The sequence below is a fragment of the Rosa chinensis genome, chromosome 4 (assembly GCF_002994745.2).
Source record: "Rosa chinensis cultivar Old Blush chromosome 4, RchiOBHm-V2, whole genome shotgun sequence".
Lineage (NCBI taxonomy): Eukaryota > Viridiplantae > Streptophyta > Magnoliopsida > Rosales > Rosaceae > Rosa > Rosa chinensis.
The window spans coordinates 60,843,791-60,861,275 of NC_037091.1; the positions used below are offsets into that span (position 1 = coordinate 60,843,791).

The 17,485-nt window shown below is 37.8% G+C and overlaps 2 protein-coding genes across 3 annotated transcripts; both read left to right on the top strand.

Moving 5' to 3' along the window:
* Nucleotides 1-2,977: 2,977 nt before the first annotated feature.
* Nucleotides 2,978-4,650, top strand: LOC112196064 (protein BIG GRAIN 1-like E). Its single transcript, XM_024336346.2, has one exon. The coding sequence runs from the start codon at nt 3,455-3,457 to the stop codon at nt 4,436-4,438; it is 984 nt and encodes a 327-aa protein (XP_024192114.1). The 5' UTR covers nt 2,978-3,454; the 3' UTR covers nt 4,439-4,650.
* A 7,514-nt stretch (nt 4,651-12,164) lies between these two features.
* LOC112196084 (squamosa promoter-binding-like protein 6) lies at nt 12,165-16,787 on the top strand. 2 transcript variants are annotated; one of them, XM_024336382.2, is made up of 5 exons: nt 12,165-12,378; nt 13,135-13,834; nt 14,629-14,741; nt 15,446-16,204; nt 16,463-16,787. In XM_024336382.2, the coding sequence occupies exons 2-4, from the start codon at nt 13,197-13,199 to the stop codon at nt 16,183-16,185; spliced, it is 1,491 nt and encodes a 496-aa protein (XP_024192150.1). In that variant the 5' UTR covers nt 12,165-12,378; nt 13,135-13,196; the 3' UTR covers nt 16,186-16,204; nt 16,463-16,787. The 2 variants fall into 2 exon arrangements, with proteins under 2 accessions (XP_024192150.1, XP_024192149.1); XM_024336381.2 differs by having other exon boundaries at nt 12,166-12,378; nt 14,629-14,765.
* Nucleotides 16,788-17,485: the final 698 nt, after the last annotated feature.

A 17,485-nucleotide genomic window follows, 5' to 3' on the forward strand; every position in this document is an offset into this window, starting at 1 on the left:
GCAGTCCAATCGTAGACCTTAGATATGGGGCGGTATATATAAAATTAAGTTCTATCATCTGGAAATTGTACGTCTGTGATTTTGATCCTTGTTTATATATAAAACATATTTGACCAGATCAACTGGGTTTGCTTTGGCAAATGATCGATATATAGGGCATGCTGTGCGTGCTCTTAATAAATAGCCGTATTAAGGTGATGAAGCTACGTTTCAACAAGATAAGAAAGAACATTATCGAGGAGTTCATTATCCTTTTGAGTCATTGGGGTCATGATGTATTGCCATTGCCTTATTCTTCTGTGACCATTGATTTTTTAGGGTAAACACCTTGGGGAAAGTTTGGTCACGGTGCCCAACTGCCCATCAAATAATGATCCTTCTCTCTCTCTCTCTTCTTCTTCTTCTTCTTCTTCTTCCTGATGAGTTTCCCTACAAACTAGTTGCAGAGTTCGATTGTGATATTTGTATTTGATACTAATTCTGTGCTTAGTTCCAAATTAACATAATGTGGTTTCAATATGTGGTTTCAAAGTTGCAGTGAATTTAGGGTTTGATACCGAGTGTTTTTCTATAATTACAGAGTGTTTATCTCCATAAATATGTTACTTTAAAATTTAGGGCTAAATACTGATTATTATCCTGTAGTTTGGGTCTAAATATTCAGTCATTGAACTTCTAATTTCATCAAAAACACCCATGCACTTTCAATTTGATCTAATAGATCCAATCTGTTAGTTTTCCGTTAATTGAGTCCGTTAACTTGCTGACGTGGCATATATGGGACCTATGTTTTATGATGTGATGTTGAGGTAGTATGCATAGTCAGTTTAGGAGTGAGTCTCACTATTAGAAATCTATCAATAATTTTTTTTAAAACAAATAACCCAATTATAACTGGAACCCACAACTGAAGATTAACAAATTGGACATATTAGATTAAAATTGAAAGTACGGGGGTGTTTTTGATGAAATTAGAAGTCCAGAGACTGAATTGATTTTGGACCTAAACCACATGGTAGTAACCAGTATTTAGCCCTAAAATTTATTTATTTGTTCGTTCAATTTTAGAGTAATGTGATTGGATGAAATTCTAAAGTACTATTGAGAAAATTAATACAAAAAGACGGATATGAAAATAATAAGAAATGCTTGATTCAATTATTGATTAGATGAAGATGAAATGTTATACATTGTTTGAGGAATCCTAAATGTTGTCGGGATAAAAGATCGTCAATTTAATCCGGTTACTTCCTTATTGAACTAACCCTAATTGCATGGATGGCAAACCATGTGATGGGGTAAACGCACTTCTCTCTGCTACACATCAAGATCATCCTAGCCTCGGTAATGGATATATCGAAGTTGGTCGTAAATGATGGATACTGACATCATGCAAATGTACAGTCCAAGCCTTCGCACGTGTGTTCGCAACCACACGCACGTACTGCTGGCTACCCCAAACACCAAGGAATGGGGGACTGCGTTGTGCACTGTGTTTTTATGGGCCAAATCAATTGACTAAACCAAAGGAGTTCAAAAGGAGAAAAGAGAAATATATGAAAGCTATTCATGTCTAGCTCTTTACGTATCAAAAGGCTACTCCACAATATTTTTTTTTTTTTTTCCTTGGTGGGACTTTGACAATAGATTACACACCAGTGACACCAGAATGGTTTCAGACTAGTTTTTTTTTTTGGGCAATGAGACTAGTTTCTATAAGTTCAAATAAAGAGAAGCTTGTCTAGTCATTTTTTTGTTACAAGGTGTTAAATGATTGTATATTGATTTTGATGACAAATCCTGCGGTTAGTAAAATGGAGACCAGAATGCAGACTGTGAAGATATATAACAGCTTTCATGTTTGATGAGTCGATATAAAATTTATCATAACATTATTCCTCCACAAGAAAAAAACAGAATAATCCAAACTCGGTGTATGAAGAAAATGCTAACCTTAGTTATATACACGTGAAAAATTGATAGATATTCCTTTTTGTTTTTGGTAATTTAGACGTCATGATGTAAATTTATTGAAAAATAGAAGAAAATGAATACATCAAGAAAGGCTGGAGGGGATATCAATCTTACCCCTAAAAAACTGAAGATACTTGTCTCTCCAAGAACAACAAAAAACTACCGATCAATTTCACAATATGGAAGTCATCGATCAACTGCATAGTTCTATTGTTAAACACATTTTAAGTGCATGAAACAAATTTAGGAGTCTATCGTTGTGATGCAACTATGTTATTTCTGAATTCTGCACTATGATAAATATGTAACAAAGCCCTTAACCCTTTAGAGCTTTGACCGAGTTTCACCCATATTTCAAATCTGATCAATAAACCTTGCTATATATGAAGTCGACTTGTAGTAGTAAAACCATTCTCTAATCAGATCATCCTATTTGTAGCTGAACCTTGAAAGTAAAAAGTAAAACTCCTCCCCAAAAAGGAGGAGGCGTGGCAGATATTACTGGGCCATAACCAATCTTTTGATCACTTGGCTAGAATATAAGAGCAAGTTCACCCGTTGAGCTTGACCGGTCAAGACTATTCACTGTTTTTTTGCCTTGTATTTCCACTATTGAGCTTGACTAGTCAGATACTGTTTACAAAATGTCACGACTAGTCAAGTTTTTAGTCGAGTTCTTGACTAAAAACTTGACTAGTCGTGACATTTTGTGAACAGTATCTGACTGGTCAAGCTCAATAGTGGAAATATAAGACAAAAAAACATGAATAGTCTTGACCGGTCAAGCTCATTTATGTTTTCTGTTTTATTTTTATTGAAGAGTGACTTCAAAGCTCACAAAAGGCTAGGTGGGTGTAGCATCCACCAAATTCTCCAGATCCATAATGATATCTGTTGGTAAAAAGTCAGCAAGCAGTACATGCCTATAGCCCCATAGCCAGCACCCCACTACTTGAGAGCTGATTCCCACCTTCAATTCTTCAAACACTAGAAGCCCTAGAATCCAAGGCAACACAGCTCCTTGCTCTTCCCCACCACCATTTTCATCTCCCTCTCTACCTCTACCTCTGGTTCAGTTTCATATTAGTTTGGCAAGATATAACTAACTGTGAAGGATATGTATATATAGATACAGCTTATGTATATATCCATAAAGCCATAAAGCTTTGTTTCCCTTGTAGTATTACTAGTACCCCACTCATCTCTTCTATCAGTACTAAAGCACAAATCCACATCAAATCAAATTGCGACTCTTCCATGGGAAAAACCTTCATGATATAATATTATTATTGCTATAGCTAGACACAGCATTTGATTATTTTAAAGCAAAGTTCCCACTACTCACAATCATTCCAAAGTTCAAACCCATCAATCTCTCCACAATCTCACAAAACCCTCCTTTTATGCTCTACCCATCTCTCCCATAAAAACCCATCATCCCCCGTGAGATATCACTTCATTTCAAGGTCATTGTTGAACCATGTCATCCATTGCAGGACCTGCAGACCCGGGTGAGAAGGTACACAAGAAATCCTTCCACCGGAGGAACGACTCCGGGGAGCTGGACGTGTTCGAAGCTGCACGGTATTTCTCTGGCTACAACGAAGCTCCGACGATGATGATGAAAGAAGATAGATCGTCATGGAGAGGAGGCAGAATTAGTCTTGACATGCCAATCCGAAACGTGCTTGATCAACAGCTTCATCATCATCATCATCATCACCATGCGGTGGATCAGAAGCAGAATGTGAAAGAAAAGATCAAATACAAGCAGCCAAGCTCTCCAGGTGGGAGACTAGCTAGCTTCTTGAATTCACTTTTCAATCAATCAGGTACCAAGAAGAAGAAATCAAAATCCAGTACCACGCAGTCTATGAAAGACGAGGAGGAGAGTCCAGGTGGGAGGAGAAGAAGAAGAAGCAGCATTAGCCATTTTCGAAGCTCGAGTACTACTACCACCACCGATGCCAAGTCCATATACTCATCTTCAAGCTCTGGCTTCAGAACACCTCCTCCTTACGGTGCACAAATCGCAACGGCCAAGAGCTACAAAGATTGGAGAAGTTACTCAGATCACAAGCCGCAGCAGCAAGTGGTGTCCAATTTGTCCAAGCATAGTGTTCTGTCACATGCAAAATCTACACTCTTGGATGAGAAAGTTTCATCAAACAGAGAGCTAAACTGGTTGGACGAGAAATTCAAATACAACAACCGGCTGTCGTTGTCGGAGAAGTACAAGAATTCAATAGATCAGGATCACAACAAGGGATTGTTGAAGAGGCTGAGTGAGGTGGTTGATGATGATGATGATGATGGTGCAGAAAGTGATTCGAGCTCCGATCTTTTCGAGTTGCAGAACTATGACTTGGGGGGCTACTACTCAAGCGGTTTGCCTGTGTATGAAACTACCAACGTGGATAGCATCAAGAATATCAGAGGAACCCCGATTGCAAATGCCTCATAGGCTCATAGTCACATAAGCTTTAGTACCGTGTATTATTTCATTGTTAATTTGCAGTATGGGATATGATCATATAAATTTATGTTGGATGCATGCATGGATATTGTGGTCGACACGGAAGTGAATTACATTTCCTGACTTTCCTTTTTTTTTTTTTCTTTTTTTATTCCTCTTCTTTATCTTCTGGGAAAGTTCTCGCAGTGCTTTTCTCTGTATATACAGTTGGGAATGTTTGTTTGTCTTTTGCTTTTTTACTAGTAATTAGTTTGGAGCTATATAATCAGAATTTCCAGTACTAGCACCAGTTTGGTGGATTGGCTTGACTAGACTTGATAGGCATGCATGTATGATATGATCCTTGAAATTTTCCACTGGATTATACTTTTCTGGAGAAGTATGGCACGATCATCATATCATACCATGTGACCTGCAATGTGTCTTACTTTTCGATTATGAGTTTGGACACAATCATGTCAATTTTTCCATTAAACATGTGTACGTTTATAGTTATCAGTCTTACATGCGTCAGATGTCTGCACTGCGGATCACCACGGCCTAATTGCACAGGCTGTTCGAACGGTGGTGTTATATCGTTGAACAGCCGTGGCAAAATCTGCACAAAATGCAGTGCAGATACTAGATCGTTGTAAATTTCAATTTTTTGGAACATCTACCACCATGTATTAGATTGAAATTCTTTTGCAAGAATTATTCAGATAAAAAAAAAAGTGGGTAAAATAATTTCTTACCATCCTTTTTTATGTGATAGTTATTGTCAGCACAATTCCAATCATCAAATTCGGCCAACCTGGAAACAATGGTCTACTTGTCTGTGGAATGCCACAATCTTAAAATGGTCGAATCAAAATAAAACCAAAATTTAGTTGACACAGGTTCTTTTATCTCCACAATGACTTGTTCTAGCTAGTTACGAAATGACTGCAAGGTAGCTCAAAAGAATACAAAGTCCGCACTTTATCTATTTTATAATGTGTATTCTCACCTCTTAACTAAATTTACTCATACAAAAATTGGACAAATAAAAAATTTATTAGTTGTTTAACAAACCATCTCCGCAATTTAGAAAAGCAAAAATTCTTCTAATTAGCTAATGTTTTGCCGATATAATCATTGTAGAGAAACCTAAAAAATAAACGATTCAATCATATAATACCAAATGAGTAAAGCTACGTACAAATCGTGTCTTTTCAGTATGTCCACGCTAGATCCGCCATATACATAACATGTAACGGGTTATGCCTTGTGTAGTGGGGAGCAACAGGTAGGTTTTTTGTAGTGGGGTGTACAAATATATGCGAGGAATGAATTGGTACTTATCTGATTTGATTCCATGGAGGCATGGATGCATGGGAAAAGCATAAAAGTTTAAGATCCGTACTAGCACCTTACCTCTCCTACCTTTCTGTCACGCTAACCTCAAATAATTAAGCCATTGATCATGTTATTTAACACAAATCCTTTCTAATCAAAATAATCGACAACAAAAAGGCAATCAAGCATTATTTCATATTATGATCTAGGGGTCATCATGGGCCGGGTTAGGGCCGGCCCTACCCTAAATTTTAGGGCTTAGGGTCGGGCCGGGACAAAATTTAGGGCTGGGTAGGGTCAGGCCGGGGTTTAAATATGTTAACTCTTACCCGCCCGAAAAGCCCGATTTGCTAGGGCAGACCTTCCGAATAGGGCCAAATGGGCCGAAAAGGGCCTTATTTTGTATAAAAAAAAAAAAAAACATTATTTTTTTTTCCTCAAAATGTGGCTCAATCATTATATAGGTAATACAAGACTCATTGTTTTTGTTGATCATATTTAATACACACACACACACATATATATATAGAAATTAACTTATAACATTTATTAATTTAGTTAAGGTGGTTATATTTAATTAACTATCTCTCTAAATCTATCAATATTAATTGTTGTGTAACAAGGAAAATAATAGTTAAAGTAAACAAAGCCTATGTAATAGAAAATAATAAAAATAATATATAAATTTTAGGGCCAGGCTTCATTTGCATGACCCTTACCCTACCCTATTTGAGAAATGGTAGGGCCGGGTCGGGCTTCGGCCCTACGGGTAGGGCGGGTTTAGGGCAGGCTTAGGGTCGAAGTGCTAAATGATGAGGCCTATTATGATCACTATTAGAAACAATATCTCTAGATTCTGTACAGATTAAGCCAAAGTAATCAGTTCGTCTTGCAAATCTTTGAGCTGTTAACTCTGGAAACTACAAATCAAGACTATTCGAGCCAAAAAGAAGGAAAAGAAAAAAAGATCTTTCTATATTCTTTTGGTTAGGGCTGGGCATTTTAGCCCGGAAGACCGGCCCGACCCATCATAACCCGGCCCGTACGGTCTGGGCCTTAAAAATTTTCAAGCAAAATGATTCAGTCTGGGCCCGAGCCTGGTGTTTTAAAAAAAAAAAAACAAAACCGTTAGGCCCGTATATACCATTATTATTTATTTATTTATTATTTTATTCTCCTTAACTCCTTATTCTTCTCCCCACGCGTCAATACTCTCTCCTCCTCCTCCTCCTCAAAAAAATACTCTCTCCTTCTCCTTCAGTTCTTTCTTCTTCCTCCTCCTCTTTACTTCTTCCGATCTTCCTCTTCTACTAGACGACCTCGCCATCAAATCCTCACATTCGCTCTTCTTCAAGACCCTCCAATCTCGAGGCTTCGACCTCGATTTCAAGCTCGTCGACGATCCTAAGATCAAGTTACAGAGATACGTACGGCCAGCACACCTATGACGCCTCGATTTCAAGCTCACCGACGATCGCAAGATTGGGTTTTTGCAGAAGATACGGACCTAATTCTCAAATCTGTAATTTCTCTCTGAAATTGCAGATTCCGAGCACCACCCAAATTCAAGATTTGAGGTCTATAACTGGTGGCTTTGATTCAACGGATCGATGATTGCTTTTATTGATTGTTTGATGCATGTTTTGATTTTGAATGTTGATGTAGTTTATGTTGAAATATGAAGGAAGTAATTTTACGTTCTTGGTGTACTGAGAAGAATTCTGATTGATTTAGACTCTCATAACGTTTTGATTCATATTGTAGTATTGTAAATTCATGTCCTTGGTTTTCTTGATTGAAGAAAGTGAGTAGGAATGGGCAAACGGGGGGCGGAGGCGGGGTACCCGTGGGTTTTCCCCACATTTGTCAAGCGGGGGTGGGGGCGGGGTTCCCCATCACAGGTGCGGCGGCGGGGTTTCCCATTACCCATGCGGGTTCCCCAATTTTTTTTTTTTTTTTTCAACCAGGCCATTTTTATAATTTTTCGGAATAAGGATCCGACAGTTGGATTTTCGTATAATTGCATAAAACAAGTATTTGGGCCCGAAAGCCCGGCCCGAAATGAAACAGGTCGGTCCTTGTTGGTTGCAAAAATGGCTTTGGGCCTGAACCGTAAAAAAAGGGCCGGTCCCGAGCCCAGCAAAATTTTAATAGGACCCGGCCCATGCGCAGCCCTACTTTTGGTAATGATGCAAACCATCCACAGAATTGAAAGACCCAAAAGCGTATACATACTAAACATCTAAGCCCAGCCATAGAGGTGGTCAATGACAACGGTATGCGAAGTCAATTTAATGCAAATGATATCAAGTTGGGTGAGCTATTGCTGTCGCTATACGAATGACTGGTCTCTACCATCAATCTTACACTAGTTAGTACAAACAAATTGGAGTGGTCTGAAAATTGGCCTCTAACAGACTCAATTGATTGATGTGGCTGCAGCTTCAAACACAAGGAATTGAACCACATGAAATTGCCAATTTTGAAGGCTGCATCACTTATTGTTAAGCATACTGAAAAAGAAAGTAGAAAACTTGGACTTAAATATCATCAATCATGAACCGTGATCCTTTTGGTTTTGGATAACCTACTGAAAACTGAGCAATGATGTAAACAAACACAGGCATGGATTTAAGTTCTGTAACTACCAGAATGGGTGGTATTGGGGGTCCAAATTAACTTATTACTAATTGATGTTGATGTTATTAATTACTAAGCCCACAGACCCTGAAATATCAACAAGAAAGAAATGACCTGCTTTTCCCTGTGCAAATCAAATATGATCTCCTTCCTTTTATAAAAGGAATCTGCAAAGTGAGATCTCCAGCTCCCATTAACCTTCTTTTCACTATAATGGCACTATCCCAAATATCAAATCCACCCTGGCGCAACTTCTTCATGCCACATTTAATAAAGCTATTCTCATCACATTTACTAGTCCATTTACTACTCCAAGATTGAGACTCTACTTACATATAGATAGATAAGTTTGCAGGAAATAAGTTGGCGATGGGTGTAACTTCGATAGAATGTTAGACAATGAGTACGTACTTAACCATAATCTGTGAAGTCAAATAGAATATGAGGCAATATTGTATATCAAGCTATTACAATATTAAGCTAACTAGTACTTCACATTCAACCAACATTCAACACAAGAGACCAGTCTAAGAACCCAGCACAGAACCAAACTAATGAAAATGGACAGGAACAATGTATAGACACGCGATCAAGCAGAACACCAAACATTATCTCTGCCAAATAACCCTAACACCCATTAAAAAAATCTCTAGTGGAAACATGAATATGCATACCTTTCGGCGTGGAGTTCTCGACTTTGTGTTGATCTGCCACAACTTCTGGTAAACCAAAGCAGAGACAACAACCTTCTTTAATTTATTCCAACATGTGGGAGGTTCCTCTATGGTTCCCATCAAACCAGAGCCAACTATATATGTCTTGGATATATCCATGGCCAAATGCAGGGAATGTTTCTGTTATCAAGCTAGAATTAAGCACAGACTAATCACGAGCTAGTATTCCACAAGTAACCACAACTTTGGACCAGATCATAAGGATCAAACAAGTTTTATGGTTGGTCCTCATTTAGGAAACAAGAGCAGGAGTCTCACCCACTCCCAGGATGAAACTTATTGTGACTTGGACATGGCGCAACAGCAAATTAAACATCATATCAGGTATGATATTAAGAATGACAACCAAGTACAACCAGAATATGAATCAGTAGCAGACAACATTGGGAGAGGATTTAAAAAGAGGATTCAAGACTTCAGGTAGTCATAGAGACTTACAAATATATGGTCAAGTTAGAAATGGGATCAAACACACAAACACACCCCTGGGATAGCAACTATTGGGTCATCATTATAACAGGCAACAAATAAAGAACATTAACAAATGGGTTTTTTACTTGAGTGGATTCTGATCACTGATTAAACCATCTTAATTTGATGAGTGAATTTTAACACTAATTTCATCAAGTAATCAAGGTATCTGATGAGGGTTAGGGTGCGATTTGTGAATTTGATGTCATTTCTTGTTTGGGCGTAGTTGTTGGGCTGTTTTTTGAGTTTGGGCCGGGGTGTTTGGATTGTTGGCCCAAATCTTGTATTTTTTTACTGGCCTTTTTGAGTTGGCCTATATCTTAGTAGCTGCATATTCTTGCTAGCAATACACCCTATCCACCTTGGGAGGCTCTACCAGTTCCATAGGCGGCCGGGGGAGCTGAATAGGTTGAAGGAGGTCTGCAGCTGCAGAATTAAACGGAGGGTTGGGAAACTATGTCCTGCAGAGCATTTAACCCTTTTACTAGTTTTTTTTTTTTTTGAGAATAAACCCTTTTACTAGCTTGGAAGTGTATTGAGTAAAAAAACTAGTAAAATAGGCGAGGGCGTTCACACAAACATACATCTCTGAATTCCATATTAAACTGATCGAGCAATTCAGTATTGAGGAAAAAGTTCACAAAACCAAATTTATTTTTCAGTATGTTCTTTATTGTCATGTCTTGTGTAACAAAGTGTTGCACTTGATCTTTATTGGCACTTACTCTTTTTCCTTGGGGGCACAAATGAGTGTTCATCGAGTAAGAAGTCATTTGGGTGCAAAGCCTGCAACCATGACATTCCTCAAATCTTGCTTGGATTTGGAGATAATATGGAGATAAAGACAAACAACCATGATATTCCTAAAGGCCCATATTCATAGGGACACGTATGCATGATAGCATGATCACCATGCTCGCTACTTGTTTGTCTCTACTCTCTACACTCACTCAGGAAAAAAACCAAACACTTTGTTAATTTGTTTAGTATTTCTGAATTAGCTTGTTGATTCGAACACAATATATAAGTTTGTAGTTAAAAGAGTTTTTAGCTTCGGATTGGAATATTTAACGGAACACTTTAAAACTTTTTGTTTAGTTTCTCCTTCCACAACTCAATTATTCACCACAACTATTTTATTCATCAAATTTTACTTTGGATTTGAAGATGGAGATGGAGATGGATCTGACTTGATGTGGAAGGAACATAGAACTCACACACGTATCATAATGTTCACTGTATTTTTGTCTCCGCACGTCACATACAGTTTGTAGTCGAACGATTCTATATCTCCCCTATCTTGAAATATATATAGTGCGGAGCACCGTAAAACGTTCGGTCTCGTTTATTCTTCCACAATCTAATTATTCACACATCCAACTGCATATATGTGTGACAGCTACGCATCGATGGGTGCATATCTTTGTGGATCACACACCAAAAACAAGGTGAACGGAAATGTCGGAACCAATCAATCCCTAGCTAGCTAGCAAAATTGGCTCCATCCATCCATCGACAGGTGGCAGTTGGCAGGTCACTCCCCGCCGGAGCATAACCCTTCCTTCTGTGTTTCAGCTTTTGCAGACTACTCACAGGGGACACGTGTCGCCCCACCCACACACACAAGTGGCAAACTGGGTTGTCTGGGTTCTTCTCTTGTCGTTGCTCACTGGTTCTCTCTCCCACAGTTGGAAGCTAGCTAGCAATGTTTTGAATTCAAAAGAAAACTAGGTTACAATGAAGGGTGTATATGTAAACATCTTAACATCCATTAGAGAAATTTCTCCGATGCTTAAGAAAGACTAATCTAGATGTGTTAAAGATAGTACCAATATTTGCATATAAATAGTAAGACATATTTTGCTTCACAAACTTAACATCCCGACAAATTTTTCAAATCCTTAAGACCCACTAATTTAGATGCGTCAAAGATGGTACCAACATTTGCAGATAAATAGCAAGGCATGTTTTGCTTCACAAACTAGTACAGCAACATGCATGGCTGTCATTCTATCAAGATTTTTAGTAAAGGCAATTATATCATTGAGTTTGCCTAACAATTTAATTAGGCGTACTCATGATCTGATTGTCCAATAACAAAATTACCACATATATAACGATTTATGTCTTAAGAGTAATTTCAGTATTACACATATCAAATAGTATAAGCATGATGCGTCAATTTACCGCACATTAATGTATTAAATGAGTATTAATTTTTTAAAAGAAGGCTTTCGAATGAGTGGACAAGCCTGCCCAAGATACCTTCATGGAAATGAAGGAACCATTAGTTTTTGATTGAAACAAAAGTAACTACTTATTAGGTAACTCAAAAGCAAAGTACCCAAAGGGTGATTGATGGTGACAAAGTAATTGAGCTTGTTACCTTTCTAAACTCTAACTCATTTGTTTGGAGAAAACTGATGAAGCAAGAGCCTCCAATCCACTTTGTCTCTGTAATAAGATGCAGAAGATGTGTACACAATTGTAATTTCGGCTTTGCCCTCTCAAAAGCTACAAAACAAAGACCTCGACTTGCTTTTTCGGACAGAGTCGTCGTGGGTGTGGCAAATCTTCTCTGACTTATTCATCACACACTCTGTGCCTGCTTCTACCTCACCAAACATACAATACCTGAAAGAAAGAAAAAAAGTTCACTCTTTCTTCTTCATTTTCATCAAGTCACTCTCTTTTTTCTTCTTCAGCTGTCTTTTTCCGTTGGGATATTGGGTTTGGTTCCCGAGAAAACGAGCAAGAGAGAATTGGGTATGTTTTTAACAGCCTATTTCCCTCCTTAACTGTTCAGTGGCCATTTTTGGTCATAGTTTTTATGTTTGTTCTTCAAATGGGTATTCGTTTGTTTTTGCTTCTTTTAAAGATGTAATCTTTTATCTGCTTCTTGTTCTTTGAGCTTCCAAATACATTTCAATCTCTTTTATGGAGGTTCGAATGTGAAAGTCAGTGGAACAAGTGATTCTGTTATCTGGGTTTATGTTAGTTTAAGTTTAAGCTATGAATGTTCCTCTGTAGTCTGTATATACTATATAATGTTTATGGGTGATGAAGTTTTATTGCAAAGGCTCTGTTTGGTTGTTGAGGAAAACAAAATGGAGTGGGAATCTGCAGCAGGCTATGCATTTTTCTTTGCTTGGTTTTCTTCTTCTTCTTTGTTCTTTACTGGGGGATCAAGAACCAGAGAAATTCAACCAGGCCTTGTTTTTCTTTTCTTTTCGTTCGATCAGCAACAAATAAAGTATGGTTACTTGGGGTACTTAGTCATTGGAGCTCAAGTTCTAATCTTTCTATTAGATGGGTTTGTTTTAGTTTGGGCATTCATAATTGTATGAGTGCTGATGTTATTGCTTTTTTTCTGTAGTCTCCTCAGTGTTTATTGATTTTGTACTTCTATTCATCTATGTGCTTCTTTACTTGCATAATATTAGTATACAATTACTTGCATTTTTCTGTTCCCATGGTTTCTTTGCAAATTGAAACTTACTTTGCTTTCGTGGTTTTTGGTAGGCATTTCTGTATTAGTGTCACTGCATAATTCCTGTGACTTTTTGGTTCTGTGTTACATACTCATGGAGCCTTGGAGTTTCGGTTCAGAAGGGAAAGGGTTTTTACTTGCTGATGAGATGGATATACCAATTGATGCATTTGCAAGGAGTACAAAAGCATTCCTAGAATGGGATAACAAAACTTGCTTTAATTTCGATAAAGAATCAGTTGAGAACATGGAGTTCATGGATTTGGGATTGCCTGATACAGTGAGGGAGCCTTGTCATGGTAACCAAGTAGTGGATGTCTTGAGTGGTGTCGCTGGTGTGGGCTGTAATGATTCTAGTAACAATACCGTAGCTTCTCCTACTTGTTTGATGACTTCAAGTTCATCTTGGGGTGAAGGAGAATCTGGCTCCAAATTTTCGAGTCCAGTCTATGAGTCTAGTAGCCAGGATTCATCACTTATTGCTTTGAAGCTAGGGAGGTTGGCTGATAGCAAATATGGACAGGATAGTCAACATCTGAAAGAGAGGTCAAAGAGAGCTCGCACAAAGGGTCCACACTATCAGACTCTCACCTGCCAAGTTCATGGTTGTAACATGGATCTTAGCTCTTCAAAGGAGTACCATAAGAGGCATAGAGTTTGTGATGCTCACTCAAAGACTGCAATAGTTATCGTTAATGGCATTGAACAGAGGTTTTGTCAACAATGTAGCAGGTTGTTGCTTCTTTTCTTGTCCCTAAGTATCTGTTATGCCTTTGTTTTGCCTGTTAGTTTTTAATTTCTATTCTTTATCAACTGCATTTAATTATAAAAAGGTAGGATTAATTGCTATCCTTATTTTGTATCTAGAATGAATCCACAGATAAGAGTTGTTTAATTTTCAAGTTAAGGGAGGTATTTCTTTGTTGACTCATGAGGAACCAAATGTTATGAAAGAGATGTGAAATGCTAAAAGAGGCATGCCATGTACATGAAGTTCACAAAGCTACAAAAGTGTCTTGTAGGTGAATCTGCATTTTCACACCCACCTCAAACAGGGCACAAGGAAAGTTATCTTGCAGATTCAGCACTCCACTTAAATATTTGCTCCTAGGAATTGTCACAGATTAGGATCTCATATGCATGGTGAGGGATGAAAAATTCCATGGACAGTGATATTTAACCTCATCTATTAAAGCATTTATAAGATTCCCTGCTTTTTGTTTATTTTTCTATGCCTCAGTAGTACTCGAATAAAGTTCAAGTCAACTTGGACAGTGATATTCTTTTCTGCTTCATATTTAATGCTCTTTAACCTTAATATGACTTTTTGTTAACTAATATGCCTTAAATTAGGTTTTGGCTTGCGTTCTGTTACTTTAATATCTGATGATGAATATAGATCTAATGAATGTCCATTTCTACTTTTCATCTCCATATAGTTTTGAAGTATGACCAAGGTCTACTATACTATTTCAATTTTTTCACTGTAATGAAGTATGACCAAATGGTATCTTTTCGGTTATTAGGTTTCATCTGCTGGCTGAATTCGATGATGTTAAGCGCAGTTGTCGTAGACGCTTAGCTGGCCACAATCAACGCCGCAGGAAGCCTCAACTAGATACTTTTGATTGTAAATCGCGTAAGTGGCTTCAGTCATATCAAGGTATGATATGCCTCAGCTCCCTACTACTGATATAACATCCTCATTGGAACATTTTTCTGTGGTGATTTCTCAATGGGAGAGATCAAGATACTAGAGGAAAGTGGGATAATTTTTTAAGTTTCCAAAATGCTATGGCCATATATGCCGCATAAAGTTTTATAAATTTTGATGGAACAGACCTTATGGCTAGAATTTCCTGGTAAGAGCAAGATAACTTTATGCTATTCTTTAGTCCCACTACATTTGAATCTTTTGACCAGGCTGTTTTCTGTCATTTTCAATAAGAATTCCATCCATTAAAGCTAAAAGGAGGAGGCTACATCAGACACCAATGGTGTTCCTTTTAGTTTTCTATAAAGTTTATTTTGGGAGCTTCTAAGGAGAAACAATGACTGTAATAATTAAAATGGTGTGCAAACAATTTATTCCTTAAAGCATTTGATTCCAGCAAAGATATTGTTTCTCTAGGTGAATACAATTTGTCTGTCTAATCATACATTTTCTTGGTTCAGGAAGGAAGATAAGCCTATAATAATATATTGTCCTTCAAATCAACATAGATGAGAGCCTGTTAAAACAACTAATACTGAACGTGCATTAAAAATCTATATTAGTAACTGTGAGGTAGGATAACTTCATGAGCTATGATATTTACTGCTAGGTTTTGTATGTGTTTGCAGGCATTGGATATCTTGGAACTTCCTTGCCAAAGAGAACACCGTTTGTCTTTTCAGATATACTTCCAGGTGGCATTCTATATCCAGAAGAATCTAACGAGTATGGACATATTAAAACTGAAGATGAATCAACTTACAGTCAATGTGTGACACCCATAACAAACAGGCCATTACCTCCAAACTCTTTCCTCCAACTGCATGGCCTCGGGAAGCAACATGCTTCAGAAGTTCCTTCGTCAGGAAGTGAATTCTCAGTTTTTGATAGTGCATCACATGTCCAGAAAGCATCTGGGGCGTCAACCTACCAGGGTGCTCTCTCTCTTCTGTCAGCTCAATCACAGAGCTCAATCCATTCAGCAAGAAATCAAGTGGCTACCCCTCTGCAAATACAGAGAACCCATCATGGTGCTGGTCAAATTAATGAACGGCCTTCCACAGTAAAACCCTTGGAAAAATATGGACGAAACAGGTCCTTCCCATGCAGGATAAACTCCATGGGAACTGACCAGATGGACTCAGTAATGATTTCTGATTCTAGTCATGCTGTTGACTTCCAACTTCACACAGATAGGGTTTTCCAGGAGTCAGCTCGCTTCAGTCACAAGTATCATCTTTCTCCTGAAAATGGACCAACTTTTGATTTGCTCCAATTGTCTTCACATTTTCAAAGAGTGGAGCAAGAGAGAAACTTTTTGCAAATCAAACATGAGCAGGGGGATTTCTACTGTTTCCCGCAATCTTAAGTATCATTCAAGTGACAATGTGAGTGTTTCCACTTTAAAACTCTGTTCATATTCTTTTGTATTAGAACTGTGTAGCACCTTTTACAAAGATTTATTTAAAATGGGCATCCAAAATCTAGCATCAGCAAGAAGAATCAAATTATTTAGTCCACTTCATAACATAATAGAGATAAATATTGCAGATATTAGGGATGAAACAAAAACCATGAATTTCCTGGATCTGTCTCCTCATTTATATATCTTTATAGATGATATTCATGATTTGATGCTTCTGCAGCTTGTTGGAGGCAGTTTGGATTGGCTTCATCAGGGAAAGTCCAACTACATTGGTGCATTTCAGAGGCTGGTAGAAAACTTTTCTTTTCCGTAGAAGTAAATAACGAAAAAGCCGTGTAGAGTTCTTTAAGCTTTATATTATAAGTTGCATTAGACACCTCTGTTCTATTTATCTGCTTACATTATGCTCATTCAAGGATTACACAGTTGAATTGGGGTTGTTATCAAACTGCTCATGCTTTTTTGCATAGATAATGTTGAAGGCACAAACCATCATGAAAAACAAAAGGAATGGATCCACCAAAAGTAGTGTGATGATTCCATAAGATATCTTGAAGCATTGTTTAGTTGATAAAGTTATGCTGCAGCATGATTGAATGAATTTCAGATCAAAAAAAAAAAAGCATGATTGAATGAACGACTTATATTGGATTTCCTCAGGCTTGGGAACATGATGACTTGGAAGGATTATTTTTTATGTCCACTATATTTATATAGATTATCCCACAATCTCGTGTGAAAGAAAAGTTTACTGTCTTAGGAAATCATATTGGGTATTCATGCGAGCCTTAATCAATCAGAGCAAAAAGTTGGGTAGCTCGTCCACCCATGAAGGTTGAACCAGCGGCCAATAAAGGGGGCAAATACTGGTGGTTACTTGAATTTTATATGATGCAATGCGCTGTGGAATAATACCATTTCGAAGGTAACAAAATTGCAGCCATCAGCTGCCATTTGAATAGTTGAAACCTGCTTATTCTATTCATGTTACGATTCACAACTTGGATAGTTGGACATAAACAAAGAAAGCCTTTGTGCGCACCAGCATGGTTCATTGGTTCAAAGCACCCAGCCAATGTCATTATGTCAAGTGCCTTGCTAACCTCTGAAATTTATTAATGCAGAAAGAAAACTTTAAGTAAAACCTCCAAAGTAAATAAAAAAACAAACCACCAAAAAAGAATATAGGAATGTGGTCCAAGTCCCGGTACACCAAACCGGCAGAAGTTGAACCATGATTCAC

Excerpts from the sequence above, each read along its gene's own strand:
- LOC112196064 (XM_024336346.2), top strand. The coding sequence starts at position 3,455 with ATGTCATCCATTGCAGGACCTGCAGACCCGGGTGAGAAGGTACACAAG.
- LOC112196084 (XM_024336381.2), top strand. The coding sequence starts at position 13,197 with ATGGAGCCTTGGAGTTTCGGTTCAGAAGGGAAAGGGTTTTTACTTGCT. Across the intron at positions 13,835-14,628 it reads TTTTGTCAACAATGTAGCAG|GTTTCATCTGCTGGCTGAAT; the intron begins GTTGTTGCTTCT and ends TTCGGTTATTAG. Across the intron at positions 14,766-15,445 it reads GTGGCTTCAGTCATATCAAG|GCATTGGATATCTTGGAACT; the intron begins GTATGATATGCC and ends ATGTGTTTGCAG.